The following is a 26,667-nucleotide window of genomic DNA, read 5'->3' as shown; positions in this document are numbered from 1 at the left end:
GAGACCAAAAGAGTTAGAGTAAACAATGATAGCGCCATATTTTTGTGGCACTGCCGCTTGGGTCATATTGGTGTAAAACGCATGAAGAAACTCCATGCTGATGGACTTTTGGAGTCACTTGACTTTGATTCACTTGACACGTGCGAACCATGCCTCATGGGCAAGATGACTAAGACTCCGTTCTCCGGAACAATGGAGCGTGCAAGTGACTTATTGGAAATCATACATACCGATGTGTGTCGTCCAATGAGCGTGGAGGCACGCGGCGGATATCGTTATTTTCTCACCTTCACTGACGATTTAAGTAGATATGGTTATGTCTACTTGATGAAGCACAAGTCTGAAACATTTGAAAAGTTCAAGCAATTTCAGAGTGAAGTGGAAATTCATCGTAACAAGAAGATCAAGTTCCTACGGTCTGATCGTGGGGGTGAATATCTGAGTTTCGAGTTTGGTGCTCACTTAAGACAATGTGGAATTGTTTCACAGTTAACACCGCCTGGAACACCACAGCGTAATGGTGTGTCCGAATGTCGTAATCGTACTTTGTTAGAGATGGTGCGATCTATGATGTCTCTTACTGATTTGCCGTTATCATTTTGGGGTTATGCATTAGAAACAGCTGCATTCACTTTAAATAGGGCACCATCAAAATCCGTTGAGACGACACCATACGAACTGTGGTATGGCAAAAGGCCAAAGTTGTCGTTTCTTAAAGTTTGGGGATGTGATGCTTATATCAAAAAGCTTCAGCCTGAAAAGCTGGAACCCAAAGCGGAAAAATGCGTCTTCATAGGTTACCCAAAAGAGACAGTTGGGTACACCTTCTATCTCAAATCCAAGGGCAAAGTGTTTGTTGCTAAGAACGGAACTTTTCTCGAGAAGGAGTTTCTCTCGAGAGAATTGAGTGGGAGGAAGATAGAACTTGACGAGGTTGTCGAACCTCTCATCCCTCTGGATGGTGGCGCAGGGCAAGGGGAAACCTCTGTCGTTGCGATGCCGGTTGAGGAGGAAGTTAATGATGATGATCATGAAACTCCAGTTCAAGTTTCTGTTGAACCACGCAGGTCGACGAGATCACGCGCTGCTCCAGAGTGGTACGGTAATCCCGTCTTATCAATCATGTTGTTGGACAACAATGAACCTGCAAATTATGAAGAAGCAATGGTGGGCCCAGATTCCAACAAATGGCTAGAAGCCATGAAATCCAAGATAGGATCCATGTATGAGAACAAAGTGTGGACTTTGGAGATACTACCTGAGGGCCGCAAGGCTATTCAGAACAAATGGATCTTTAAGAAGAAGACGGACGCTGACGGTAATGTGACCGTTTATAAAGCTCGACTTGTGGCAAAGGGTTTTTCAAGTTCCAGGAATTGACTATGATGAGACTTTCTCACCCGTAGCAATGCTTAAGTCCGTCAGAATCATGTTAGCAATAGCTGCATTTTTCGATTATGAAATCTGGCAGATGGATGTCAAAACGGCGTTCCTTAACGGTTTCCTTAAGGAAGAGTTGTATATGATGCAACCCGAAGGTTTTGTCGATCCTAAGAATGCTAACAAGGTGTGCAAGCTCCAGCGATCCATTTATGGACTGGTGCAAGCATCTCGGAGTTGGAACAAACGCTTTGATGAGGTGATCAAGGCATTTTGGTTTATACAAGTGGTTGGAGAATCTTGTATTTACAAGAAAGTGAGTGGGAGCTCTGTGGCGTTTCTAATATTATATGTGGATGACATATTACTGATTGGAAACAACGTAGAGCTTTTGGAGAGCATAAAAGGTTACTTGAATAAAAGTTTCTCTATGAAGGACCTAGGAGAAGCTGCTTACATTCTAGGCATTAAGATCTATAGGGATAGATCAAAACGCCTGATAGGACTTTCACAAAGCACATACCTTGATAAAGTTTTGAAGAGGTTCAAAATGGAATAGTCCAAGAAAGGGTTCTTGCCAGTTTTACAAGGTACGAGATTGAGTAAGACTCAGTGCCCAGCAACTGATGAAGATAGAGAGCATATGCGCTCCGTCCCCTATGCTTCAGCCATAGGTTCTATCATGTATGCGATGCTGTGCACTAGACCGGATGTTAGCCTGGCCATAAGTATGGCAGGTAGGTTCCAGAGTAATCCAGGAGTGGATCACTGGACAGCGGTCAAGAATATCCTGAAGTACCTGAAAAGGACTAAGGAGATGTATCTCGTGTATGGAGGTGACGAAGAGCTCGCCCTAAAAGGTTACGTCGATGCAAGCTTTGACACAGATCCGGACGACTCTAAGTCGCAAACCGGATACGTATTTATTCTTAATGGGGGTGCAGTAAGCTGGTGCAGTTCCAAGCAAAGCGTCATAGCAGATTCTACATGTGAAGCGGAGTACATGGCTGCCTCGGAGGCGGCTAAGGAGGGTGTCTGGATGAAGCAGTTCATGACGGATCTTGGAGTGGTGCCAAGTGCACTGGATCCAATAACCTTGTTCTGTGACAACACGGGTGCCATTGCCTTAGCAAAGGAACCACGGTTTCACAAGAAGACCAGACACATCAAACGACGCTTCAACCTCATCCGCGACTACATCGAGGAAGAGGACGTAAATATATGCAAAGTGCACACGGATCTGAATGTAGCAGACCCGCTGACTAAACCTCTTCCACGGCCAAAACATGATCGACACCAAAACTGTATGGGTGTTAGATTTATTACAATGTAATTCACATGGTGATGTGAGGGCTAGATTATTGACTCTAGTGCAAGTGGGAGACTGTTGGAATTATGAACCTAGAGGCAATAATAAATATAGTTATTATTATAATTCCTGTATCAAGATAATAGTTTATCATCCATGCTATAATTGTATTGAATGAAGACTCATTTACATGTGTGGATACATAGACAAAACACCATCCCTAGCATGCCAGTAGTTGGCTAGCCAGTTGATCGATGATAGTCAGTGTCTTCTGATTATGAACAAAGTGTTGTTACTTGATAACTGGATCACGTCATTGGGAGAATCACGTGATGGACTAGACCCAAACTAATAGACGTAGCATGTTGATCGTGTCATTTTGTTGCTACTGTTTTCTGCGTGTCAAGTATTTATTCCTATGACCATGAGATCATATAACTCACTGACACCGGAGGAATGCTTTGTGTGTATCAAACGTCGCAACGTAACTGGGTGACTATAAAGATGCTCTACAGGTATCTCCGAAGGTGTTGGTTGAGTTAGACTGGGATTTGTCACTCCGTGTGACGGAGAGGTATCTCGGGGCCCACTCGGTAATACAACATCACACACAAGCCTTGCAAGCAATTTAACTTAGTATAAGTTGCGGGATCTTGTATTACGGAACGAGTAAAGAGACTTGCCGGTAAACGAGATTGAAATAGGTATGCGGATACTGACGATCGAATCTCGGGCAAGTAACATACCGAAGGACAAAGGGAATGACATACGGGATTATACGAATCCTTGGCACTGAGGTTCAAACGATAAGATTTTCGTAGAATATGTAGGATTCAATATGGGCATCCAGGTCCCGCTATTGGATATTGACCGAGGAGTCTCTCGGGTCATGTCTACATAGTTCTCGAACCCGCAGGGTCTGCACACTTAAGGTTCGACGTTGTTTTATGCGTATTTGAGTTATATGGTTGGTTACCGAATGTTGTTCGGAGTCCTGGATGAGATCACGGACGTCACGAGGGTTTCCGGAATGGTCCAGAAACAAAGATTGATATATAGGATGACCTCATTTGATTACCGGAAGGTTTTCGGAGTTACCGGGAATGTACCGGGAATGACGAATGGGTTCCGGGAGTTCACCGGGGGGGCAACCCACCCCGGGGAAGCCCATAGGCCTTTGGGGAGACACACCAGCCCTTAGTGGGCTGGTGGGACAGCCCACAAGTGCCCTATGCGCCAAGGAGAAGAAAATCAAGAGAGAAAGAAAAAAAAAGGAGGAGGTGGGAAGGAAGGGGGACTCCCTCCCACCAAACCTAGTCCAACTTGGTTTGGGGGGGGGGGAGAGTCCTCCCCCTTGGACTCGGACGACCCCCTTGGGGATCCTTGAGCCCCAAGGCAAGGCCCCCTCCCTCCCACCTATATATACGGAGGTTTTAGGGCTGATTTGAGACGACTTTTCCACGGCTGCCCGACCACATACCTCCACGGTTTTTCCTCTAGATCGCGTTTCTGCGGAGCTCGGGCGGAGCCCTGCTGAGACAAGGTCATCACCAACCTCCGGAGCGCCGTCACGCTGCCGGAGAACTCTTCTACCTCTCCGTCTCTCTTGCTGGATCAAGAAGGCCGAGATCATCGTCGAGCTGTACGTGTGCTGAACGCGGAGGTGCCGTCCGTTCGGTACTAGATCGTGGGACTGATTGCGGGATTGTTCGCGGGGCGGATCGAGGGACATGAGGACGTTCCACTACATCAACCGCGTTCTCTAACGCTTCTGCTGTACGGTCTACAAGGGTACGTAGATCACTCATCCCCTCTCGTAGATGGACATCACCATGATAGGTCTTCGTGCGCGTAGGAAAATTTTTGTTTCCCATGCGACATTCCCCAACAGGTCTTACCTTCATCGAGAGGGCCTGAACCTGGGTAAACACCGCCTCCCTTATTTCATGTTACCCATCGATCCAAGATCCACATTTCGGACCCCCCCCCACTCGAGATCTGTCGGTTTTGACACCAACAGACGCGCCATGTCAAACCTGAGTCTTCCCATACTACCATATATTTGGACTAAATATGATGGGTGCTGGCTAGTCCGGTTGATTGAGGCATGTTTGATACGCTTGTCTAGCTAGGTCCTGTTTTTTATCGGTCGCTGATCATATTGTCGGCCCGAACGTTGAGGAGGGTATGGGGTGCCGTACCTAGGCCAACTCCAATGCGTGACCACATCATGTCCGACCGTGTTTGTTTCGGGGAAAACGGACAGACCAGGCCACCCAATGCGCATGAGCAAACGGACCAATGTCCGTTTTTGGTCTGCTTTTAAACCCATTTCTGGCCCAATTTTTGTTCGTGTTTGCGGCCGAATGGACACGCGCGAGCGCCGTGGGGGGAGGACACGACTACCCCACTTTAACTTCATTTAGCCCAAAATTTCCCTATGCCCCCTCTCGCCTCCCATCCCCCTCCACCATGGTCAATGGCTCGATGACTCCTGGTGACCCGACAATGGCCATGCACCCCGCGTCGGAGAAGAAGGCTCCCGAGAAGCCGAGGTCGGAGCTCACACCGGCAGAACCCACCAAGCTCAATGTCGAATCAGCCAAGATGTGGAACCGACATACAAAGGACAAGGAGAAGAAGGTCGCGGCGGACTTCACCGCTAAGATGGATGCTCTAGGTGTCGTGCAGCACAAGGTCAGGTCAACAAAAAGGAGGACATAGTTGCCAAGGCCTTGCTCATGTTAGGGTTCTGTCGACCCTCCCCTGCCATTCTGCCGGTCGTTGTTATGCATGTTCACGGTCAACATGGGCTTGTCGGTCGTTCGTCCTCCACACCACCATTCCAACAACTCGTCCTTCACACCCGAGTTTTACACTCTGCCATCCCATGGCCATGGGCACACAAGGTTCTCATCACTAGACTGTGGCGGCCACGCGCACGGGTGCCATCGACCTCAATGTCACGCGTGGTATAGCGGCCCTCGCTAGTCGACCGACGGGACGCAAAGCAAGCATCCCTGGTTATTCCCTTCGGCAAGCATGGCCCGTGCCTGCAGGTTGTTCGATAGAATGCCAATGCCAACACAGACGGGCGATGACCCTAATTGCAATCTCTGGCGATGGCTAGACGAATGTTGATGACAACAAACCTTCCCCTGCAACGGCACCAGAAGAATGCTGCTAGCACTCCCCGGCAACCAAACTAGAAGAATGTTGTTGATGGCCCACCAGCGCGTGGGTTCGCAGCAGTTTTCGAGGGTAGAGTATTCGACCCAAATTTGTTGATTCGCCTATAGGAGGTGAGAGGATACTCTCAAGTATTAGTAGCTGAATATTTCAGATTCAACCACACCTGAAAGATTAGTATCTGCAAGCAAAGTATCAGTAGCAAAGTAATATGATAACAACGGTGTCAGAAACGATCTGTTGACGGCAGACTATCCCTAACGATTGTATCAATGGCGCCAAGTTGCCTCGTTGACAGAAATTGTCAGTTCCCGTCAACGATCAGCGAATCAAGATTGCAGCAGGTAGCAGCAGTGTAACGAGCAATAGCAGTGGCAAGGAACAGCATTAGTGACATCAGTAGCAAGTAGCAACAGTAGCAAGCGACAATAATGGCAACAGTAGCAGCAGAGCAAGACAAGTAACAGGAGCAACAACAGTAGTAACAGCAACAGAGCAAGACAAGTAACAGCAGCAGTAGGACAAACTCATAGGCAATGGGTCGGTGATTTGTTTGGATGATATTCATCATGCAACAGCTATAACACGGAGAGATATGTGGCTAGCTCATGTTCGTCAATGTGATGTAGGCATGCATTCCGTGTGTCGTCATACGTGCTTAGGGAAAAGAACTTGCATGACATCTATTGTCCATCCCTCCCGTGGCAACGGGGTCCAAAAGGAAACTACGGGATATTAAGGTTCTCCTTTTTAATAAAGAACCGAACCAACGCATTAGCACTTGGTGAACACATGATCTCCTCAAACTATGGTCATCACCGGGAGTGGTTCCGGTTATTGTCACTCCGGGGTTGCTGGATCATAACACATAGTAGTTTACTACAACTTGCAAGATCGGATCTAAAACACACATATATTGGCGACAACATAATAATTTCAGATCTGAAATCATGGCACTCGGGCCCTAGTGACAAGCATTAAGCATGGCAAAGTAGTAGCAACATCAGTCTCAGAACATATTGGATACTAGGGATCAATCCCCATCAAAACTAACTCGATTACATGATAGATCTCATCCTACTCATCACCGCCCAGCGAGCCTGCGAATAGATTACTCACGAACGAAGAAGAGCTTCATGGAATTGGAGAGGGAAGAAGGTTGATGATGACGATGGCGACGATTTCCCCTCTCTGGAGCCCAAGACGGACTCCAGATCTGCCCTCCAGATGAAGAACAGGTGGTGGCGGCGCCTCCGTATCGAAAACGCGACGAAAACTTCTCTTTTTATTTTTTCTGGTACGAAAGGGATCTTATTGAGCTGGAATTGGGGGCGGAAGAGCCGTGTGGGCCCCACAAGCCTGCCCACCGCCACCAGGAGGGTGGTGGCGGAGCCAGGGCTTGTGGCCCACTGGCCCACCCCCTGAGGTGGAACTTGGCGCAGATATTTTTCTTATTTTCCAAAACTGCTCCCCGTAAATTTTCAGGACGTTTGGAGAACTTTGATTTCTGCACAAAAATAACACCAAGGCAATTCTGCTGAAAACAGCGTCAGTCCAGGTTAGTTCCATTCAAATCATGCAAATTAGAGTCCAAACCAAGGGCAAAAGAGTTTGGAAAAGTAGATACGATGGAGACGTATCAGACCCTAACTATGCGGCGTTCATGAAGAACGTCATCTTCGAGGGCCATGGTGAGGACTTCCACGTAGACAACCAAGGCCCAACATTTCATCCCGATGTGACCCAAAGCTAGAATGGCCGATGCCAGTATGAAGACACTCAATTCGCCAACCGTGATGAAGATGAGAACAACCATGGTATTATGAAGTTGAGGAAGAACAGGTCGACATTTCATCGAAACCATTGGTGTTAATCAACGAGTTCACCCAAAGGGCCGAGGCACAAAAGAGGAGGCAAAACATTCACACGGGACCATACACACAATTGGAGGACAACTTGATTTACAAAAGTTGGATGCAGATAGCCCAAGATCCTATGAAAGGTGTTGAGCAAAAAGGTTCCGTCTTTTGGACGAGTGTTCACCTCACTTTTCATGAGCGAAGGAAATTACCCCCTACCAATTTGCAAGCACGTGTGGCATTAATTCAATCCAAAAAAGATAGGGGCTCATCCAACAAGAGTCCAATAAATATTGTGTCGCGCTTGAGAGCGCTCAAGTCCGTCCCGTGAGTGGCCTAGGCATTGGTGACTTGGTATGAACCTCTTGTTTTTTCTTCATGTCTCCATTCATGTTGCCATGAAATTTATGTTTTGATGTACTATGTGTCCTAGCATGTTACAATTGTGGCCACATCTTTGGTTGTGTAGGCATTCCAATCTTTGGAAGCCTTCAAGGCCCGTCACAAGAACAATCCTTTTACTCTCAGGCATTGTTGGGCGCTCATCAAAGATTGCCCCAAGTTCAAAGACCAATATGCCGCTTGTAAGAAGAAAGGAGGGAAGGCGGTCGTGGCCGACGAAGGAGACTTGCTCAAGAGGCCGAGAGGGAAGACAACCTCAAAGGCCGATGAAAAGTGTGATGCGGCTTCTATAGCGTTGCAAGGAACTTTGAAGAACATGATGAGTCAAAAGAAAGTGATGGGAGATGTGAGGAGCAAAGAAAAGGAGGAGCAAATAAAGGTATACCTAGATCTTCAAAAAAAGAAATTTGAGATGGAGAAGGTCGTGAAGAGGAGGAATCTTGACATCGAGGAGGCCGCTCAACTCAAGAAGCTTGAGATTAAGGACACCAATGTTGAGACCAAAGAAAAAGAGGTGGCACTCGCCTTCATGAGCCTCGACAAGAGCAACATGTCACCGGAGAGGAAGACTTGGTTCGCGAAACGGCGGAAGGAGATGTTCGCTCGGGGCAGGTCTAAACTAGGTGATACATTGGCCGCAATTGCTATCTATTTTGAAGGCTCGCTAATGTGCCGACAATTGCCTTTGTTGTCGGCCCCAAAAACTTGTCCATTTTAATGGTTGGCTCATGTGTCGGCCGCCGGCTTTGTTGTCTGCTCCAAAAACTAGTCCATTTTGAAGGCTGGCAAGTGTGTCGGCCACTGAATTTATTGTCGGCGTGAAATTACGGTGACCATTCTGTAGGTTGCTGGCTTTGTTGTCGGTCGGCATGATGAACTGACGAGAACACGCCCGCTCGCATGAACTATCCACAAGTCTTTTGGTCATTTCATATTTTGCATGCACAGCAAAGGAGATGCGTCCAGAATGTATTCATGCATTGGGCGCACGGTTATTGCTTCCATAAATCTAGAAGGATATGACCTATTACCATCCTAAACAGACAAAAAACGGACGTGATTGGATAGCAGTTGGCTTTATATGCTCTAGTTCAAGGACTTCATTCTAGCGGGGCGCCGCGTGTGGAGGGATCATCATGAGACATGCACACATGCATTGATGAAGGAGCAGGGGAAGAGATAAATACACTAGCAGTCATGGAAGTTGAGGGCAAAGCATATTACGGTCATTGGACGCTCAATACGGTTACTCAATACGAGTTGCGGTGATTATATGGTCAATTGTTCTTCGTAGAGCTCCGTATTTTGTCCTGACTGGTCAAACAGTCTTCTGGTCCCACCTGTCATTGATCATAAGAGATAAAATAAGAAAAATAAATTAGTCCAAGAGCGTAGGGCCCACCGTCATCTTCACTCCCACCCCTCTTCCTCCTGTGTTCAACACGAACACAAACGTCTCCCTGCTTCTAACCTCCATCCGCCTCCCCGCGGCCGCGCTCGCCGGACGCCTCCCGCCTGAGCTCGGTGCCTTCCCGGCCCTCCATTATTCTACCTCGCCGCCAACTCGCTCTCCGGCGCCATCCCGCTCGAGCTCGGCAATGCGACCGCTCTGTCCAAGCTCGACCTCGCCGGCAACGCCTTTTCTGGCGCGCTCGCGCCTCCATGTGGAACCTCTGCGACTGCCTCGCCAAGCTCTGCCTCCACGGCAACGCTCTCACGGGAGCGATACCGACGCCGACGGGGCCCAACGATACGTGTGACCGTCTCCGGACTCTTGACCTCGGCGCCAACCGCTTCTCCGGCGATTTCCCTGTGTTCCTCACGGGCTTCCGTGGCCTCCGACGCCTCAACCTCGGCGGCAACCGCCTCGAGGGACCCATACCGGAGTCCCTCGTCGTGACGAGAGGCCTCCCGATGCTCAAACTTTTGTACAACAATCTCTCTGGCCAGCTGCCTCCGTGCCTCGAAGCCTCGAGCTTCACCGACGAATCGTTCCTCGAAAACAGCCCCGCGCTGTGCGGCCCGCCGTTGCAGCAGCTGTGTGTGTCCCCTTCTGGATTCAGCTCCGGCAGCGTCGCGGGGATGGTCATCGGGCTGATGGCCAGCGCCGTCATGCTTGCGTCGGTGTGCATCGGCTGGGCGCAGGGGAGGTGGACGTGGAATAGGGTGAGGTGCGCGGCGGAGGAGTGGGTGGAGGCGGAGGAAGGCGGCGAGGGGAAGCTGGTGGTGTTCCAGGGCGGGGAACACCTCACGCTAGGTCCTGAACACGACGGGACAGGTGGTGGAAAAAGCGAGCTACTGCATGGTGTACAAGGCGAAGCTGGCGGACGCCGGCGGCAGCATCGAGCTCCGGTTGCTGCGCGAGGGGAGCTGGAAGGACGTGGCGTCGTGCGGGACAATCAATGATCGTGTTGTATTGTGCTTCGTCCTCAACTTTAGTGAATGCTAGTGTATTTGTCTCGGGGGAAACACTGCTCCCTGGTCGCATTGAACCCGAGCATGGCTCGCTTGCTCTTGCTCTCGCTCTCGACGACGACCATGACTCGCTGGCTAGCGTCGGCTTCTCCCAGAAATCATGGCTTTCCATGTACTGTTCGGCACTGTATACGCAAGCCATTTATGCAATGCTAGTTGGTGTCATCGTGATCGACGAAACCAGATCACGTCGGTGACCGGTTTGGCATGTGCTTGCTCCGAATCAAAGTTTTTTTCTTCCTCTTTTTAACTCTGCGAACTATGGGATTGTTAATCAAGAAGAGAAAAGTGCATACAAACCCAATTACATCCGGCGTGCGTGGCCGAGTGCATCAATTAACAGCTCGGTTGCTTCTCCGCCACAAAAGAAAGAAAAACTGCTCAGTTGCTTGATTAGCCCGAAATCCAAAAGCAAAACCACATGCATGCAGATTACTGTAGATGCTGATTGTCGGTCTAATCTATGATTAGTCGAGTGACTAGTCTTCCCCACGACTGGCCTCGTCGTCGTCACCCGGGAGGCACGAAGAAGACGACGAGCATGACGCGGAAGCACCATTCCCGCCGTCGCATAGTCCCGTTGCTGATGCAGCACTAACAACCACACCATCGCCACCAGTGGTAATAGTGCTCATACTCGTGCTACTACTAGTACTCGTGCTGCTCGTGCTGCTAGTACTACTACTCGACGTCATTGTCCTTGTCGTCGTCGAGGTGTTTGCCGTGGCGCTGGCGGTGAGGCCGGTGAGCAGGTCGACGAATGCTCGGACGATGAGCGGGTGGTGGTTCTTGGTATTGACCCGCAGGTACCATACCAGCAGCTCCTCCAGCGCGTCCCAGCCGCGCAGCTCGTGCGCGGCCACCATCTCGTCCATGGACGACAGGAAGTCCCCGTACGGATCCGCCGAGTCCACTGGCACCGCCACGCTCTCCTCCACCACCAGCGATTTGCCACCATCTCCTGGCTTCTCGTTCTTGGACAGCGCCGCCGACTTGTCATTCTCCTCCTCCGGTGGTGTGCTGCCGGTTGTCGAGGCCGCCGACGCAGACGGGAACGGGATGGAGTGGGTCGCTGGCCCCTGGTCGAAGAAGAAGCGGCCGGTGGACGAAGTCGTCCGGCTGAGGCTGCGGATCACAGCCTCCGACCACTCCTCGGACACAGTGGACGTCGAGAAGCCGTCGTTCTCCACTACAACCGTTTCCTCCCCCTCCGCGCTGAGGCAAGAGAATGACTCGCCGTCGTCGGGGTCGATGTACACCGAGTTGACCGTCTTGTACATCTCGCCCGGGGCACCCACCAGCTTGCGGTGCCTCGCGGCGACAGGGCCGCACCTGCTGCCACCAGCAGCCGTGGCGCAGGGTTCCTCGCCGGCATGGAAGGAGTCGGTCTGCGGGTCCCGGCATGATGGCCACGGCGACGGTATCACGGCCGCCGTGGAGGAGTCGCAAGCGAGGCTGGAGGACCTGGAGAAGATGGAGGCGAGGGCACCTTTCTTGCCCATCGGATCAACCGGATGGAGCGAACAATGCAGGGAATGAGCGCGATCCACTCGAGACCGCCGTGCCTGCTTAGAGCAAGATAGAGTAAACTAAGGAAGTAGTTGCGGAGAGAAGAAGAGCCAGGAGTGCAATTAAGGAAGAGAGGCGAAGAACACATGGACAGTATTTATGTAGTCTCTCGAGAGCAAGTAGAGAGACTCAGGCCATCTCAAGAGACTCAGGCCATCTCAAGGATGGTATCATCATCGTTGATAAAATTGTCATATAGATGATTTTGATGACATGACATATAATAAAAGAAGAGAGAGAATGATATCGTATGAACTTGAAGCAACGGTTCACGCACAAGCTCCGACGCAAGCATGATTTTTTTTTAATATATAGTAGACCCGCTTAGTTATTTTACATACGGTTAACATACACTTCATTGAAGAGCTTGTATGATGTGTTGTTGGTTGTTGACGTAGACACTTATACCAACGGTTGAACATACGAACTGTTGGAGATGCTCTCAAAGCGCAAAGCAGAGGACTGCGGCGAGCTTTGCTACACCTACAGGGCTATTCTATGAAAACTTAGGCACAAGATTATGTGGCTTTGTTTAATTGGATAGCATGCCTCCCACCCTAAAAATTAGGGAGGATTAGTTAGGATTAGAGAAGGAAATAACTGTTTTAGGTAAGCTTACATAGAAGTGTTTGTAGGTGTAGCATTTTTGGATTGCGGCTTACTCTGCAGTCATGGAACTTCGGGTCACGAGTATGTGGGCCAGTTTGTTAGAGCATCTCCACCCTTTTGGCCCGATTGCATCCAAGCGAAAGCCTTTTTGACGTTGTGTTGGTGTTTTTTTTACATTTGAGGCGAGCGAATTTCTGACCACATCACCAGGTTTTGGCTCCCACACATCAACTTTTTCAAATTTATCTTTTTCGCTGAAAAAAAGCCACAAGTTCGGCGATCATCATATCACAAGTCGACGATCAGCATATGCCATAATTCGTCGATCAACACACCTAGTAGTCGAGTGATCAAAAGGAAGGGATAGTAGACATGAAACGAATCAAACGGTCGGCTCGACGCGGTGCGGCTCCTCTCCTGCGGGACTGGCCGGGGTAAGCGGCATAGTTGGGAACGTCGACGGCGTGGTTTCTGTAAGGGTCGTTGGCAGTGTTTCCGTCGTGGTCGCCGCTATAGTAGCTGCCAGCGCTGGCATCTGGTTTAAGATCAGGTCGCGCTCCACGAAGTACCATGCCTTCACCTGCTCGTCCATCAAGAACGCCAGGTTGGTGTTCCTCTTCTTTGCGGCGACGTTGGTCCTGAGAACTCCTTCGTCATCAATGCCGACCATTGCACGTCAGATTTCTCCTCCCTACTGGCAACAGTGCTCTTGGCGTCGGCGATGCATTGCTCAATCGAAGCTTGCATCTGTTCGGCAGCGGGCGCCACGTCCCTAGCCACCCTGGCTTTTTTTGTGCCATCTGGGCGCCCTTCTGCCGCAACCGGGACATGCGCATTTGAATTGTAGGTCTTATTGGCCTTGTTTAGAGCGAGCCGAACTTCCCTCCATTTCTCGCATGACTTGATCTTGAAGAACATGTGAAGGAACTTCAACTCTTGGTCCTCGTTGTCGGCATGATACATGGCAAAAATCAGAACCATCTGCACAAGTGTGAGCAAAACATGTCGTCAAAGTACACGGCCAGCGATGAACTGGGGCCGGCGAACTATGTCCATACCTGACCCTCGACATTGGCGCTGCTTTCCGGGTGAGCAGCGACCTCATCGACGATCCCATACCACTTGTTGCACGCCGTTTGGATCATCGATGAGTGGTTCGACAAGGCCATCTCGCCGCGGTCCATGTGGATGTTGAAAAAGTCGGGGTCGACCAGCTTGCGTTCATCGAACGTCATTTTGATTCTCCCCCAGTATGTGTCGATGTTCTGATTCATGCGGGTGATCAGGTCAATGTTGAGTGTCTTCCACGCTTCGGCAAGGCACTCGTCTTCCTTTGACGTCCGCTCGATGCGTGGTTCGGCCCGCTTGGCGTTCGCCGCCCGCTTTCTCTCCCCCCCTTCTTCTTTGGCACTGGTTCCGGTTCCACCTCCACCAGCTCTTCCTCTCCCACCTCCTCGGCGTCGTCGATCTCGTCGTCAATGTCGTCGGTGGTGGCCACTGTTTTATCCTGGAGCCCGAACTCCGGGTACAACGTGGCGGCGACGGAGCCGATCATGATGATCTTGTCCATGTCAGCGTCGTTGTGGTTAAACTGCAGCAACGAAGTGGGCGCAAATGGAAGGACACCACATCACAGAGATGGCACATGCGAGGCTGCTGACGAGTACGCCAGCGGCGAGTAGCTATACTGGGTGTTGAGGCCGGCGTTCAACACGGGTGATGGAGTACGCGGGTCGTGTCTGAAGCCGGTGGGTAAGGAACGCTGGGGTGCACCATGCGCGAAGGTGGTGTTGGGATTGAAACTACCATGTGCGTCGCCGTCGCAGTAGCCAGACAAGGGTACGTACCTCTAGGGTGGCATTAGTGGCGAGATGTTTGCCGATGCCACAACGCCCTGGCGGCCCATCCATGCGGCATGCATGGTGCGGCCAGGGGGATTCATCATCCTCCTGCACGACGCCACTCCCTGATCGACCGCCACCAGCGTCCTATCCCTGATCTTCTTGGCGTCGAGCCTCCTCTGCCGGTCTATTGTGAACACCTCCCGGCGCTAGACATCCACCCTCAACTCGACGTCCGAAATGTCCGCTGGCCTAGCCATCAACTTCCTTGGTTTCCTTTGCTTCGGTTGGCTGGCATCGGCAGTGATGGCGGGGCGAGGGAAAGTGTACTTCTTATTCGGTGGCATGGCGGTCGGATGGCGGGAGGAGGATAAGAATGACGGAGCTGCGGGGAGAGGGAGGTGGGAAAATGAAGGGAAAGGGAGGCGAAAGAGGGAGAATACGGCAGGAATAGGCCTAGCTGCCGCCGACAGGGTGGACCCACTTGGCTTTTCGCTTCGACCGGTGCTCACATGCGCCCCCCTAGGCGCTAAACGACGAGTTGGGGGCGCGACTGGGCCGATTTTTCACCGTCGAGGCTAAAAAGGCTCTTTGGGGGGCTCTTGGGGGGGCGAGTGGATATGCCCTTACAGGACCATCATGTGAGTGACTCTATGTCACCTCACTGATGCAAGATCCCTTTCCAAATCCTTGAGAGTTACTACATGAAAACAAAAATCATAAGAAGATATCGCACGTTTCAGCACTTTTTGGAGCTAATGTGAGAGAAGATTAGATGTATCTGGCTCAGGTATCACACGATTGAACACTTTCGCACCACTTGTATACGGTGACAACAAGTTTCTGTTTTATCGAAGAGTGCGGGACCACTGTCGTTTAAGATGAAAATAAAAATGGTGAATACACCAATTGTATCCAATGTAAGAGCATCTATACCGAATGTCGAGGGAATGAGCCTCACAATAGTACTAGCGGTACGAACGCAGGGCGCAGCCTAGCTACAGCTCAGTCCTAACACTCGGATGTACGAGTTTGGCCCCCACTCGGGAGTGGTAAAGTCCCTACGTCTCGAGCCCGGAGGCTAGTGTTTGCTTATGACGGTGTGAGTACACGGGGTGCTTAACCCTTGTACAGGAGCTCGGGTGCGGCTTACATAGAGTGCACCACGATCGGCCGAGCACCATTACAAGGATGAGTTATTGCTATTAACTATGGAAGTTACTAGTAACAGTAGCTCTAACTATGGCGTTACTCATAACACCGGTCTTCACTGTGCTTCATGTGGTAACTTAAGCTTCTTGCCATTGCAGTCCCTTCATCGTCCGCTCCTTTCTTTAGTCCGAGTGCCTGGGCACGCACGACTGACGGTAGATGGTCCGAGTGACCCCATGACCCCGAGTGAGATCCTGTTCGTCCGAGTGAGACCGAGACTCCACCAATAGCCTTGATGACTGCGTGTGGCTCTAGGTGGGCCCTTGAATGCAGGTCCATGGCCCTACCCCTAATGGACAACCCCATCAGTAGCCCCCGAATAAATTGACGTTTTACTAGACGAGTGAAAGACAATTCATGGTGTCCTCGGCGTCTCGGGGACGCCGGAGATGCAACTCGGGGTTGTTTACTCGGACTATGAGTAAGCCACCACGGATACAAGAGTGAATATTCCAAGTGTTCGGGCACAAGAGTGAATATTCCAAGTGTTCGGGCACGTCCACCCGCCTACCATCAACGGTAATTGTCTAACTCTTGAAGAGATGAGTTGATGAGTTGGATGAGCTTGTGCTCGGAGCTCCGAATAACCAGAGGAAGTCAGGATGGATCCCGTTCGCGCCATGGCAAGGGCGATCTGATCATCTTTGCACTCATCCAAGTGATTGACGTCCCGCGGAAGGACGAGTAATAGGATGTCTGAGCCGCTCCATTTTGAGATGTAGGATGCAGAATCCGTTCGTGACGCAAGCCTGGCAGAGTTTCCGCAATTTCTGAATCGTGGGAGCATGCTTGGAGGAGCAGAATCAGCGGCGTCGTGCTGAGTGGGGGAAGTGGCGAGCCGCCTCGGTTCCCGCGCGTGAGAAGTCGCCACGTGCTATAGACATGTTGTTCCACGGTTCCTGTGGATCCCCTCCTCGGCGATGGATTGCTCAGTTAAGATCCTCTTGGGAAGCATATAAAAAGGAACATGGCTGAATGGGGAGAGCACCAAACGACTCAGATTTGTAGCTTTCTTCCTCTCCTCTCGTTCTCCACCGCTGAGGGATCGATAGAATATGTGCATAGGGGGGGTGAATAGACTACTTCCCAAGATAAAATTATATCCTAACCTAATTTCTAGGAGGGCAGAATTCTAGCAGTTGTAACAAGTCTAGGTCACCCTACACATGCAGTTCTAATAGTATAGCAACGGAAAGTAAAACATGCAAGTGTAATGTCGAGGAGTATGGTAGGGAGATCAAACGCATGAGGTTGACACGTTGATTTTTGGCATGGTTTAGATAGGTGGCGCTATCGTACGTCCATGTCAGTGGAGACTTCAACCCACGGAGGGTAACGGCTGCGAGAGTCCACGGAGGGAAACACCCACGGAGGGTCCACAAAGAAGCGGCCTTGTCTATCCCACCATGGCTTACGTCCATGGAGGACTAGCCTTACTCACGGTAGATCTTCACGAAGTAGGCGATCTCCTTGCCCTTACAAATATCTTGGTTCAACTCCACAACACGAAGTAGAAGGCTCCCAAGCAACACCTAACCGATCTAGGAGGAACCACCCTCCAAAAGGTAATAGATGTGGTAGATCAATGACCTCCTTGATCTTGTGCTTATAAACATGGTCTCCTCAACACAAATCACTCTCTCGCAGAATATGCATGGGTAGGAGAGGTTGATTTGGTGGAAAGCAGTTGGGGAGGCTAGTGATCAATTTGCAAATCATTGGATTGGAATATCTTGGTCTCAACACATGATTAGGTGGTTCTCTCTCAGAAAATGGATCTAGAAACGAAGTGTGTATTCTGAGTGCTTCTCCCATGAATGAGAGGTGGGTGAAGCGGTATATATAGGCAGTAGCCGAAATCCAACTGTTAAACACAAAAGAGCAAACTCGATGACACCGAAGTTGGAAACTCGGTGGTACCGACTAGCACTAAAGGTCTGAAGTTTTGAATCTTAGTAAGACCGATATATACAACTCGGTGGCACCGAAAAGGTGACTAACGGTCAGATGGCCAAACTCGGTGGCACCGATACTCAAACTCGGAAATTCCAATTTAGTGTATCTTGGCAAGAGAATGGTTGTCACACTAAACTCGATAGCACCGATGTAGTTTCGGTTGCACCGATTTGGTGGGAATGGCTAGGGTTCTATCTGAGGTTCAAACTCGGTGGGTCCGATGCGGCAATGTTGGTGACACCGAATTTGTGAATGTGTAACTTCACATAGTGGATATGTGGGAAAAATGACTGAGTGTTTTGGTGGCTAATTTTGAGCATTTGAGCAATCACTTCATTTTGCTACCTCACCCACTTTTAATAGTATTGGCTTTTCTATGGACTCAAAAGTGATTTCTCACAAATATAAAATGAAGAGTCTTCTAGCTTGAAGCTTGATCCAATATTATTCCTTTCTTGCATCAAGGGATATCTCCACATAAACCTTAAGCCATAGCTCTCCATGGACTAATCCTGAAATATCTAGGTAAAAGTGTTAGTCCAAGAGACAATGTATGTGCTCATGAATTGTCAAAATCACCAACGGAGCATATGTGCTTTCAATCTCCCCTGTTTTGGTAATTGATGAAAAATACAATCAAAGCTTCAAATAAAGATACTCATAAGGATATGACAACTTTGAAGGAAATATGACTAGTACAAGCTCCCCTTAAATGTGTGTAATCCCTTTCAAGGATAGTTGCTTTGGAATGCATAGGCACACACAAGGTAGAAGGACAAGACAAGTCATAGGAATCTTGGCTATATGCATCAAACATATGTGACTAAAAGACTTCCATGTTTAAGATTCCCTCTTGCAAAGAATATGCGCAAGAAACAAGAGGTCATCATGAACAAGGATATGATGCATATATTTACCTTGAGGATCTTGAGCGTATCGACATACGATTACACTTGGGAAAACATTGTTAGATAACACAAGAGTACCCTGTTGTAAAGACGCAAAGAAATTCAAAAGTACCAAGAAATAGAAGACATAGTTAAGATAGGATTTGATGAAAGAATATGTCCCTGTTGTTAATTGAAGGGAATTGTTCGACTTGCGAACCATTAGTCTCATCAAACTTCACAACTACTGTCTCTTCAACTTTTCGTGTGAAGTTGTTTTAGACATGGTAAAGCGTGAGAGTTTGAACAGTAACCAAGAAGGAAACCTTCATAAGATTTAGGTGTAAATTTAGATCCACAACGTTTATCAAGAATATAGCACTTAGAGCCGAATACTCGAAAGTATCCAAGTTGGGGTTTGTTACCGGGAGTAGCTCATATGCCTTTTTACAAAGAGGCTTGTGCAGGTAGAGTTGGTTTATGGCATGGCAAGCTGTTTCCACGGCTTCTGTACAAAGTTTCTTGGAGTCTTGTATTCGTCAAGCATTGTTCTCACCATCTCTATGAGCGCCCGCTTCTTCCTCTCAATAACTCCATTTTGTTGAGGTGTGTATGTCGCCGAGAACTCATGTAAGATACCTTCTTCGTCAAGAAAAGTATTTGTGTTCTTGAACTCAATTCTGTTGTCGCTCCGAACCTTCCTGATCTTCACTTCAAGCTGGTTTTGAGCCTTTGAGAAATCAGTTCATTTTACTACCTCACCCCTTTTTAATAGTATTGGCTTTCCTATGGACTGAAAAGTGATTTCTCACAAATATAAAATGAAGAGTCTTCTATCTTGAAGCTTGATCCAATATTATTCCTTTCTTGCATCCAGGGGTATATCCACATAAACCTTAAGCCATAGCTCTCCATGGACTAATCCTGAAATATCTAGGTAAAAGTGTTAGTCCAAGAGACAATGTATGTTGTCATGAATTATCAAAATAACCAAGGGAGCATATGTGCTTTCAATATCCCCCTTTTTGTAATTGATAAAAACATACAATCAATGCTTCAAATAAAGATACTCATAAGGATATGACAGCTTTGAAGGAAATATGACTAGTACAAGCTCCCCCTAAATGTGTGCAATCCCTTTAAAGGATAGTTGCTTTGGAATGCATGGGCACACACAAGGTAGAAGGACAAGACAAGTCATAGGAATCTTGGCTATGTGGATCAAACATATGTGAATGAAAGACTTCCATGTTTAAGACTCCCTCTTGCAAACAATATGTGCAAGAAAGAAGAGGTCGTCATGAACTAGGATATGATGCATATACTGACCTAGAGGATCTTGAGCGTCTTGACATAGGAGTACACTTGTATATGTTTTCATAAATTGTATGTATAGGAGTACACTATTTATAGGGGGAAAATACTATCAAATACTATCAAGAAGCTTTTACAAAAGAGGGAGCAACAACACTAAGGGGAGATACTTGTATCAAACCCTACACATTAAGGGGGGAGAGATAAATACCGTTTTAATTGGCTTTATGGGTTTGAAATTATTTTCCCTAAATACACCCAATATCTACATGTTATGATTCAGGGGGAGAAGAAACTTTACATACTCATTTTTAGCGGAGAAAAAGTTCTTGTTCAATGAAGACATAGTTAAGATAGGATTTGATGAAAGAATATGTCTCCAAGGAACAAGAACTTTTTCTCCCCTAAAAAGAGTATGTAAAGTTTCCTCTCCCCTTGAATCATAGCATGTAGATACTGGGAGTAGGTAGGGAAAATAATTTCAAACCAATAAAGCCAATTAAAATGGTATTTATCTCTCTCCCCCTTAATGTGTAGGGTTTGATACAAGTATCATCCCTTAGTGTTGTTGCTCCCTCTTTTGTAAAAGCTTCTTGATAGTACTCCCTCCGTTCCTAAATATAAGACCTTTTAGAGATTACACTATGGACTATGTACGGATGTATATAGACATATTTTAGAGTATAGATTCATTCATTTTGCTCCGTATGTAGTCCATAGTGTAATCTCTAGAAGGTCTTATATTTAGGAACGGAGGGAGTATTTGATAGTATTTCTCTCCTATAAATAGGTTCACTGAATGGAAGCTTTGATGATATTTCTCCCCCTTTGGCACAATTACCAAAAAGAAAGGTCATAGGGTAAGGGCTCATTGAGAGAAAAAAGAAAGAGGATCCTGGATACTTCTCTTTTGTAAGGGTTCCTAGAATGTCTTACCCCCCCTTAGATATTTTGTAGGGTTCATTGAATGTTCTCCCCCTTAGGTATGGATAAGAGTTCCTTGAATGATCTCCCCCTAAGTTAGGGATCCTAGAGGATTCTCACTCTTTTATTGCATGGGATCACTGATATTTTTCTCCGCCTAGAGAAGTTGTCTCCCCCTAAGACAATAGCCAGGAAGAAAATTATTAGAGCAACAAAGGCACAAAAATCAGAGTCACCGAGGCATAATGATTTGGTAGAACCGAGAATGATAGTTAAGACTCTTCGAGAAATCGGTTGGACGGAGTTTCCCAATTCGGTGAAACCGAGTTGCAATGATAGTCAACCCTTTAACAGAAAATAGGTTGATTGAAAGAATTGTTTCAAAAGGTCAAGAGTCCAAAAGAATGATAATTCCAACTGAGACAATTAAAATAAATTATGAAGAATAAGAGATTTTTTTACAATACACACATATAGATGAGAGTGGAATGGTTCTAAGAATGTGAAAAATCAAATGTGAACCATACGATATTCTCCATCTAAATGTGGGGCGGTGACTAGGTCACCTATATTAAAGTATTTGACTTGAGGAGTCAAGCAAGGATGCCTGATCATAGGTCATACTCATCGTTAAGCGTGAAATGGGGTTGCCATTTTTCAATTAAGCATTTCAATGTCTTCATATCACTTGAGTTGGTGTACACCATGATTTTGTGTAGATCTTTATCAAGGATATGAGTACATACCTTTGAATGATGTTGATGACATAGCATGTAGGTGAATTTGTTGTGGATGCGCAATGTTTATGATGATCATCTTGAGTTGGGAGCTATCCATGACGTTTTGGTGCACTTTTCACCTACAATGGTTAGTCACGCAAGGAGGACATAATATATTCAAATGACATGAGTGAAAATCATTATCATAGTATTGTCAAGGATATGATTTGTTGTCTTCTTCCGTCATCTTCGAAGAAAAGGTTGTTGATACTTGGCCATGTCAAGATTGCTTTTGCTGAAAGTTGGTTTGCAATCTTGTGGAGTGTATTTGTTCCAAGTACCTATAAAAGGTTATATGCAATACAAGGGAGCATAGTTTTCAAGACATAAGATAGTCATATCAATGGCATCAAGGAACAACCAGTCAAGCTCATGCCCTTGCATGCATCTGAGCGAGTCTAGCTTAAGTTTGAAGCATCAATGATGTTAAACTCACTCCTCAAACGACATAACACTTTCTCATCAAGTGGTTTGGTGAAAATATCAGCCAGTTGTTTGTTAGTATGAACATGCCTGATATCGATATCTCCTTTAGGAAAATGATCATGGATGAAATGATGTCGCACTTGGATATGCTTGGTTCTAGAGTGTTGGACATGATTATATGCAATCTTAATAGCACTTTCATTGTCACACAAAAATGGGAGTTTTCTAACATGAATTCCATAATCCTTAAGCGTTTGAGACATCCATAGTAATTGAGCACAACATGATCCAGCGGCAATGTATTCAACTTCGGCAGGTGATAAGGATACCGAGTTTTGTTTCTTGGATGTCCAAGAGACAAGAAATCTCCAAAGAAATTGACATGTACCCGAGGAATATTTTCTATGGACCTTGTCTCCAGCATAGCCCGAGTCGGAATAGCCAACAAGATCAAAGGAAGATCCATTGGGATACCATATGCCAAAGTTTGGTGGATGTATAAGGTATCTCACTATCCTTTTCATAGCCAATAGATGACACTCTTTAGGTGCTTCTTGATAGCGGGCACACATGCAAACACTTACCATGATATCAGGACAAGAGGCACATAGATATAACAATGATCCAATCATTGATCGATAAACCTTTTGATCAATCGGTGTGTCATCCTTAGTGAGGTCAAGATGTCCACTAGTAGCCATGGGGGTTGTCATACCTTTGCATTATTGCATGTTGAACTTCCTGATCAAGTCCTTGGTGTAATTGGTTTGAGAGATGAACGTAACTTCTCTCGATTGTTTGATTTGCAATCCAAGGAAGAACTTCACTTCACTCATCATGGACATCTCGTACTTCTCTGACATTAGCTTTCCAAACTTTTCACTAAACTGTGGTTTAGTAGAGCCAAAGATAAAATCATCCACATACATTTGACAAACACATAGTTCACCATCTACTCTTTTAGTGAATAAGGTTGCATAAATTTTGCCAATCTCAAAACCCTTTTCAATGAGAAACTTCGTTAGGCATTTGTAGCAAGCTCTAGGTTCTTGATTAAGTCCATATAAAGCTTTACAAAGTTTGTAAACATGATCAGGCTTCTTAGGTTTCACAAAACCAGGAGGTTGTTTAATATAAACTTCCTCTTCAATTTCTCAATTGATAAAGGCACTTTTAATATCCATTTGGTAGAGATTTCTATCATGTTGATTGGCATAAGCTAGAAGAATACGAATGGATTCATGTCTGGCCATAAGAGCATAAGTCTCACCATAGTCCATACCTACGACTTGCCTGTATCCTTGGGTTACGAGATGTGCTTTGTTGCGTACAACCTATCCATCTTCGTCTTGCTTGTTACGAAACACCCATCTTATAACAATGACATTCTGCTTGCCTTCTGGTTTTTCAACAAGTGTCCATACTTGGTTCCTCTCGAAGTTGTGTAGCTCTTCATGCATGGCATTCACCCAATATGGATCTTGGAGAGCTTGTTCTAACTTCAAGGGTTCAATGCTAGATATGAAAGAATAATGCTCACAAAAGTTAGCTAGTCGAGTTTTAGAGCGAGTGTTTCTCCCGTTGTTTATGTCATTGTAGATTTGTTTCAACGGATGATCTATGTGCACTCTTGCTCTAACTCTTGACATCTTCTTATTGTTGGATGGAGGAGCTTCTTCTTCTTCATCGTCGTCTTGAGCATTGTCACTGGCGTCATCTTCTCCTTGTGGTAGTGGTGAGGAAGGTTGAGGTGGATCATCACGATGTACTTCTTCCTCTTCTTAATCATGTCGTGTACCGCTTGTGGATGCTTCCATGCCATTTTTCGGTTCGCCTTGACGCGAAGTAGGAGCTTCCACTTCTGTTGATGAAGTGCTTTCCTTCACCTCCATGGGACGAATCTTGCAAACAGACAAATCTTTGATAGCTTCCGAAGGTTCCTTATCTCTTATATCAATTGGCAATTGTTCGACTTGCGAACCGTTAGTCTCATCAAACTTCACATCTACCGTCTCTTCAACTTTTTGAGTGAAGTTGTTGTAGACACGATAAGCGTGAGAGTTTGATCCGTAACCAAGAAGGAAACCTTTATAAGATTTAGGTGCAAATTTAGATCGACGATGCTTATCAAGAATATAGCACTTAGAGCCGAATACTCGAAAGTATCCAACTTGGGGTTTGTTACCGGTGAGTAGCTCGTATGTCGTTTTACCAAGAAGCTTGTGTAGGTAGAGTCGATTTATGGCATGGCAAGCTGTTTCCACGGCTTATGACCAAAAGTGTCTTGGTGTCTTGTATTTGTCAAGCATCATTCCATCTCTATGAGCGTCCGATTCTTCCTCTCAGCAACTCCATTTTGTTGAGGTGTGTACGTCACCGAGAACTCATGTAAGATACCTTCTTCATCAAGAAAAGTATTCACATTTTTGTTCTTGAACTCCATTCCGTTGTCGCTCCGAACCTTCTTGATCTTCACTTCAAACTGGTTTTGAGCTTTCGTGCAAAGTTCTTGAAGATCATTTGTACATGCGACTTATCATTGTGAAAGAACACCCACGTAAATATGGAAAAATCATCAACAATAACTAGACCATAAGAATTTCCACCGAGGCTCTTATAAGTGTTGGGACCAAAGAGATCCATGTGAAGCAGCTCGAGAGGTCTTCTTGTGGTCATGATGTTCTTCACGGGATGACTTCCTCCAACTTGTTTTCCTGCTTGACAAGCGCTGCAAACTCTATCTTAGTCAAAGATAACATCTTTAACACCAAGAATATGATCACCTTTGATGAGTTTGTCAAGATTACGCATACCAACATGTCCAAGCCTTCTATGTAGTAACCAACCCTTAGAAAATTTTGCAATAAGGCATGTACGGGGTTTGGATATCTTAGAGAAATCAACAATGTATATATCACCTCTACGGAGACCAGTAAAGACGATGTTATGATTGTCGCTACGAAACACTCGGCATTCAACTTTTGTAAATAGAACATCGAAACCAACATATGCTAGTCTAAATATGGAAAGTAGATTGTAGCCAAGAGATTCTACTAGCATGACATTCTTAATGGAACTGTCATGAGATACAACCACCTTACCGAGATCAAGTACCTTACCTTTGCAGTTGTCTCCAAAAGTTACATACCTTCGAGGTCCATGATTCGGTGTGATTTCATGGAACATGTATGTATCTCCGGTCATGTTATCAGTGCATCCACTATCGAGAACCCACACCTTACCACCGGCCATGTAGTCTTTAAGGTTAGCCATAAGACTGAGATTCTTTATGGTCTTCTCATACTAGGTGTCGAAGTTCTCATCATCATCGTAGTAGCCACGTTCCGCATAGTTATCATCGGATGAAGTTTCCTCGTGAGAGACAAAAGTATCATCAGAAACTTGACTATTACAATGTTCGAGTTTATGCATTCGGATGACTTCAACAATGATGTTGTTGATGGTAATGACATTTCCTTTGGCACGCATGAGGTCACGAAGCTCAAATAGGCATTTATCAAAGTTAGGATCGGTTGGCTTCATCTTACGGAAAGAAATCTATTTGTGAACAATTATATCAAGATTTTTCAAGGAATAATTTGGATATCTTTTCTCTAAGTCTTTCCAATAAGCACATTTCTTGGTAAACCTCTAATGATAAGATTGACAGTGTTGAGGTTACCAAGCATGTTAACTTGATCATCATGAGAAGGATGTATAGGGTCAATGGGAGGCGCAATAGGGATATTCAATATACTTGCGCAAATGGAACTCATCAAATATATCAAGCATTTTGTCTTTCAGTTGTCTAAAGTACTCCCCATCAAGAATAGGCACTCTACAACTAAAAATCTGGGAACTAGTCACATTCATCTTCCTCCAATGGCGGTGAAACCAAGGTTTTGGAGACCTCACCCTGATACCAATTGAGGGATCGATAGAAGATGTGTCTAGAGGGGGTGAATAGACTACTTGTCAAGGTAAAAATTCTAGACTAACCTAATTTCTAGGAGGGCAGAAATCTAGCAGTTGTAACAAGTCTAGGTCACCCTACACATGTAGTTCTAAGAGTATAGCAGCGGAAAGTAAAACATGCAAGTGTAATATAGAGGAGTAAGGTAGGGAGATCAAACGCATGAGGTTGACACGGTGATTTTTGACATGGTTCCGATAGGTGGTGCTATCGTACGTCCATGTTAGTGGAGACTTCAACCCACGGAGGGTAAGGGCTGCGAGAATCCATAGAGGGCTTCACCCACGGAGGGTCCACAAATAAGTGGCCTTGTCTCTCCCACCATGGCTTACGTCCAAGGAGGACTAGCCTTACTCATGGTAGATCTTCACGAAGTAGGCGATCTACTTGCCCTTACAAACATCTTGGTTCAACTCCACAACACGAAGTAGGAGGCTCCCAAGCGGCACCTAACCAATCTACGAGGCACAACCCACCAAAAGGTAATAGATGTGGTAGATCAATGAACTCCTTGCTCTTGTGCTTCTAAAGATACCTTCCTCAACACAAATCACTCTCTCACA

At 46.7% G+C, this 26,667-nt stretch overlaps 2 protein-coding genes across 2 annotated transcripts; both read right to left on the bottom strand.

The window, feature by feature from the left end:
- Positions 1-9,109: 9,109 nt before the first annotated feature.
- On the bottom strand, positions 9,110-10,736 carry LOC123395432. Its single transcript, XM_045090432.1, has one exon. It carries the CDS (start codon positions 10,269-10,271, stop codon positions 9,606-9,608), a length of 666 nt encoding a protein of 221 aa, XP_044946367.1. The 5' UTR covers positions 10,272-10,736; the 3' UTR covers positions 9,110-9,605.
- A 245-nt stretch (positions 10,737-10,981) lies between these two features.
- On the bottom strand, positions 10,982-12,409 carry LOC123395431 (transcription repressor OFP13-like). Its single transcript, XM_045090431.1, has one exon. It carries the CDS (start codon positions 12,114-12,116, stop codon positions 11,094-11,096), a length of 1,023 nt encoding a protein of 340 aa, XP_044946366.1. The 5' UTR covers positions 12,117-12,409; the 3' UTR covers positions 10,982-11,093.
- Between the last annotated feature and the right edge of the window lie 14,258 nt (positions 12,410-26,667).

Source organism: Hordeum vulgare, chromosome 5H (assembly GCF_904849725.1).
Source record: "Hordeum vulgare subsp. vulgare chromosome 5H, MorexV3_pseudomolecules_assembly, whole genome shotgun sequence".
Classification (NCBI taxonomy): domain Eukaryota; kingdom Viridiplantae; phylum Streptophyta; class Magnoliopsida; order Poales; family Poaceae; genus Hordeum; species Hordeum vulgare.
The sequence above is the reverse complement of the archived record's forward strand: the minus strand, read 5'-3'. Positions and strand labels throughout refer to the sequence as shown.

Coding starts and splice junctions, on each gene's coding strand:
- LOC123395432 (XM_045090432.1), bottom strand. CDS start 10,271: ATGCACACCGACGCAAGCATGACGGCGCTGGCCATCAGCCCGATGACC.
- LOC123395431 (XM_045090431.1), bottom strand. CDS start 12,116: ATGGGCAAGAAAGGTGCCCTCGCCTCCATCTTCTCCAGGTCCTCCAGC.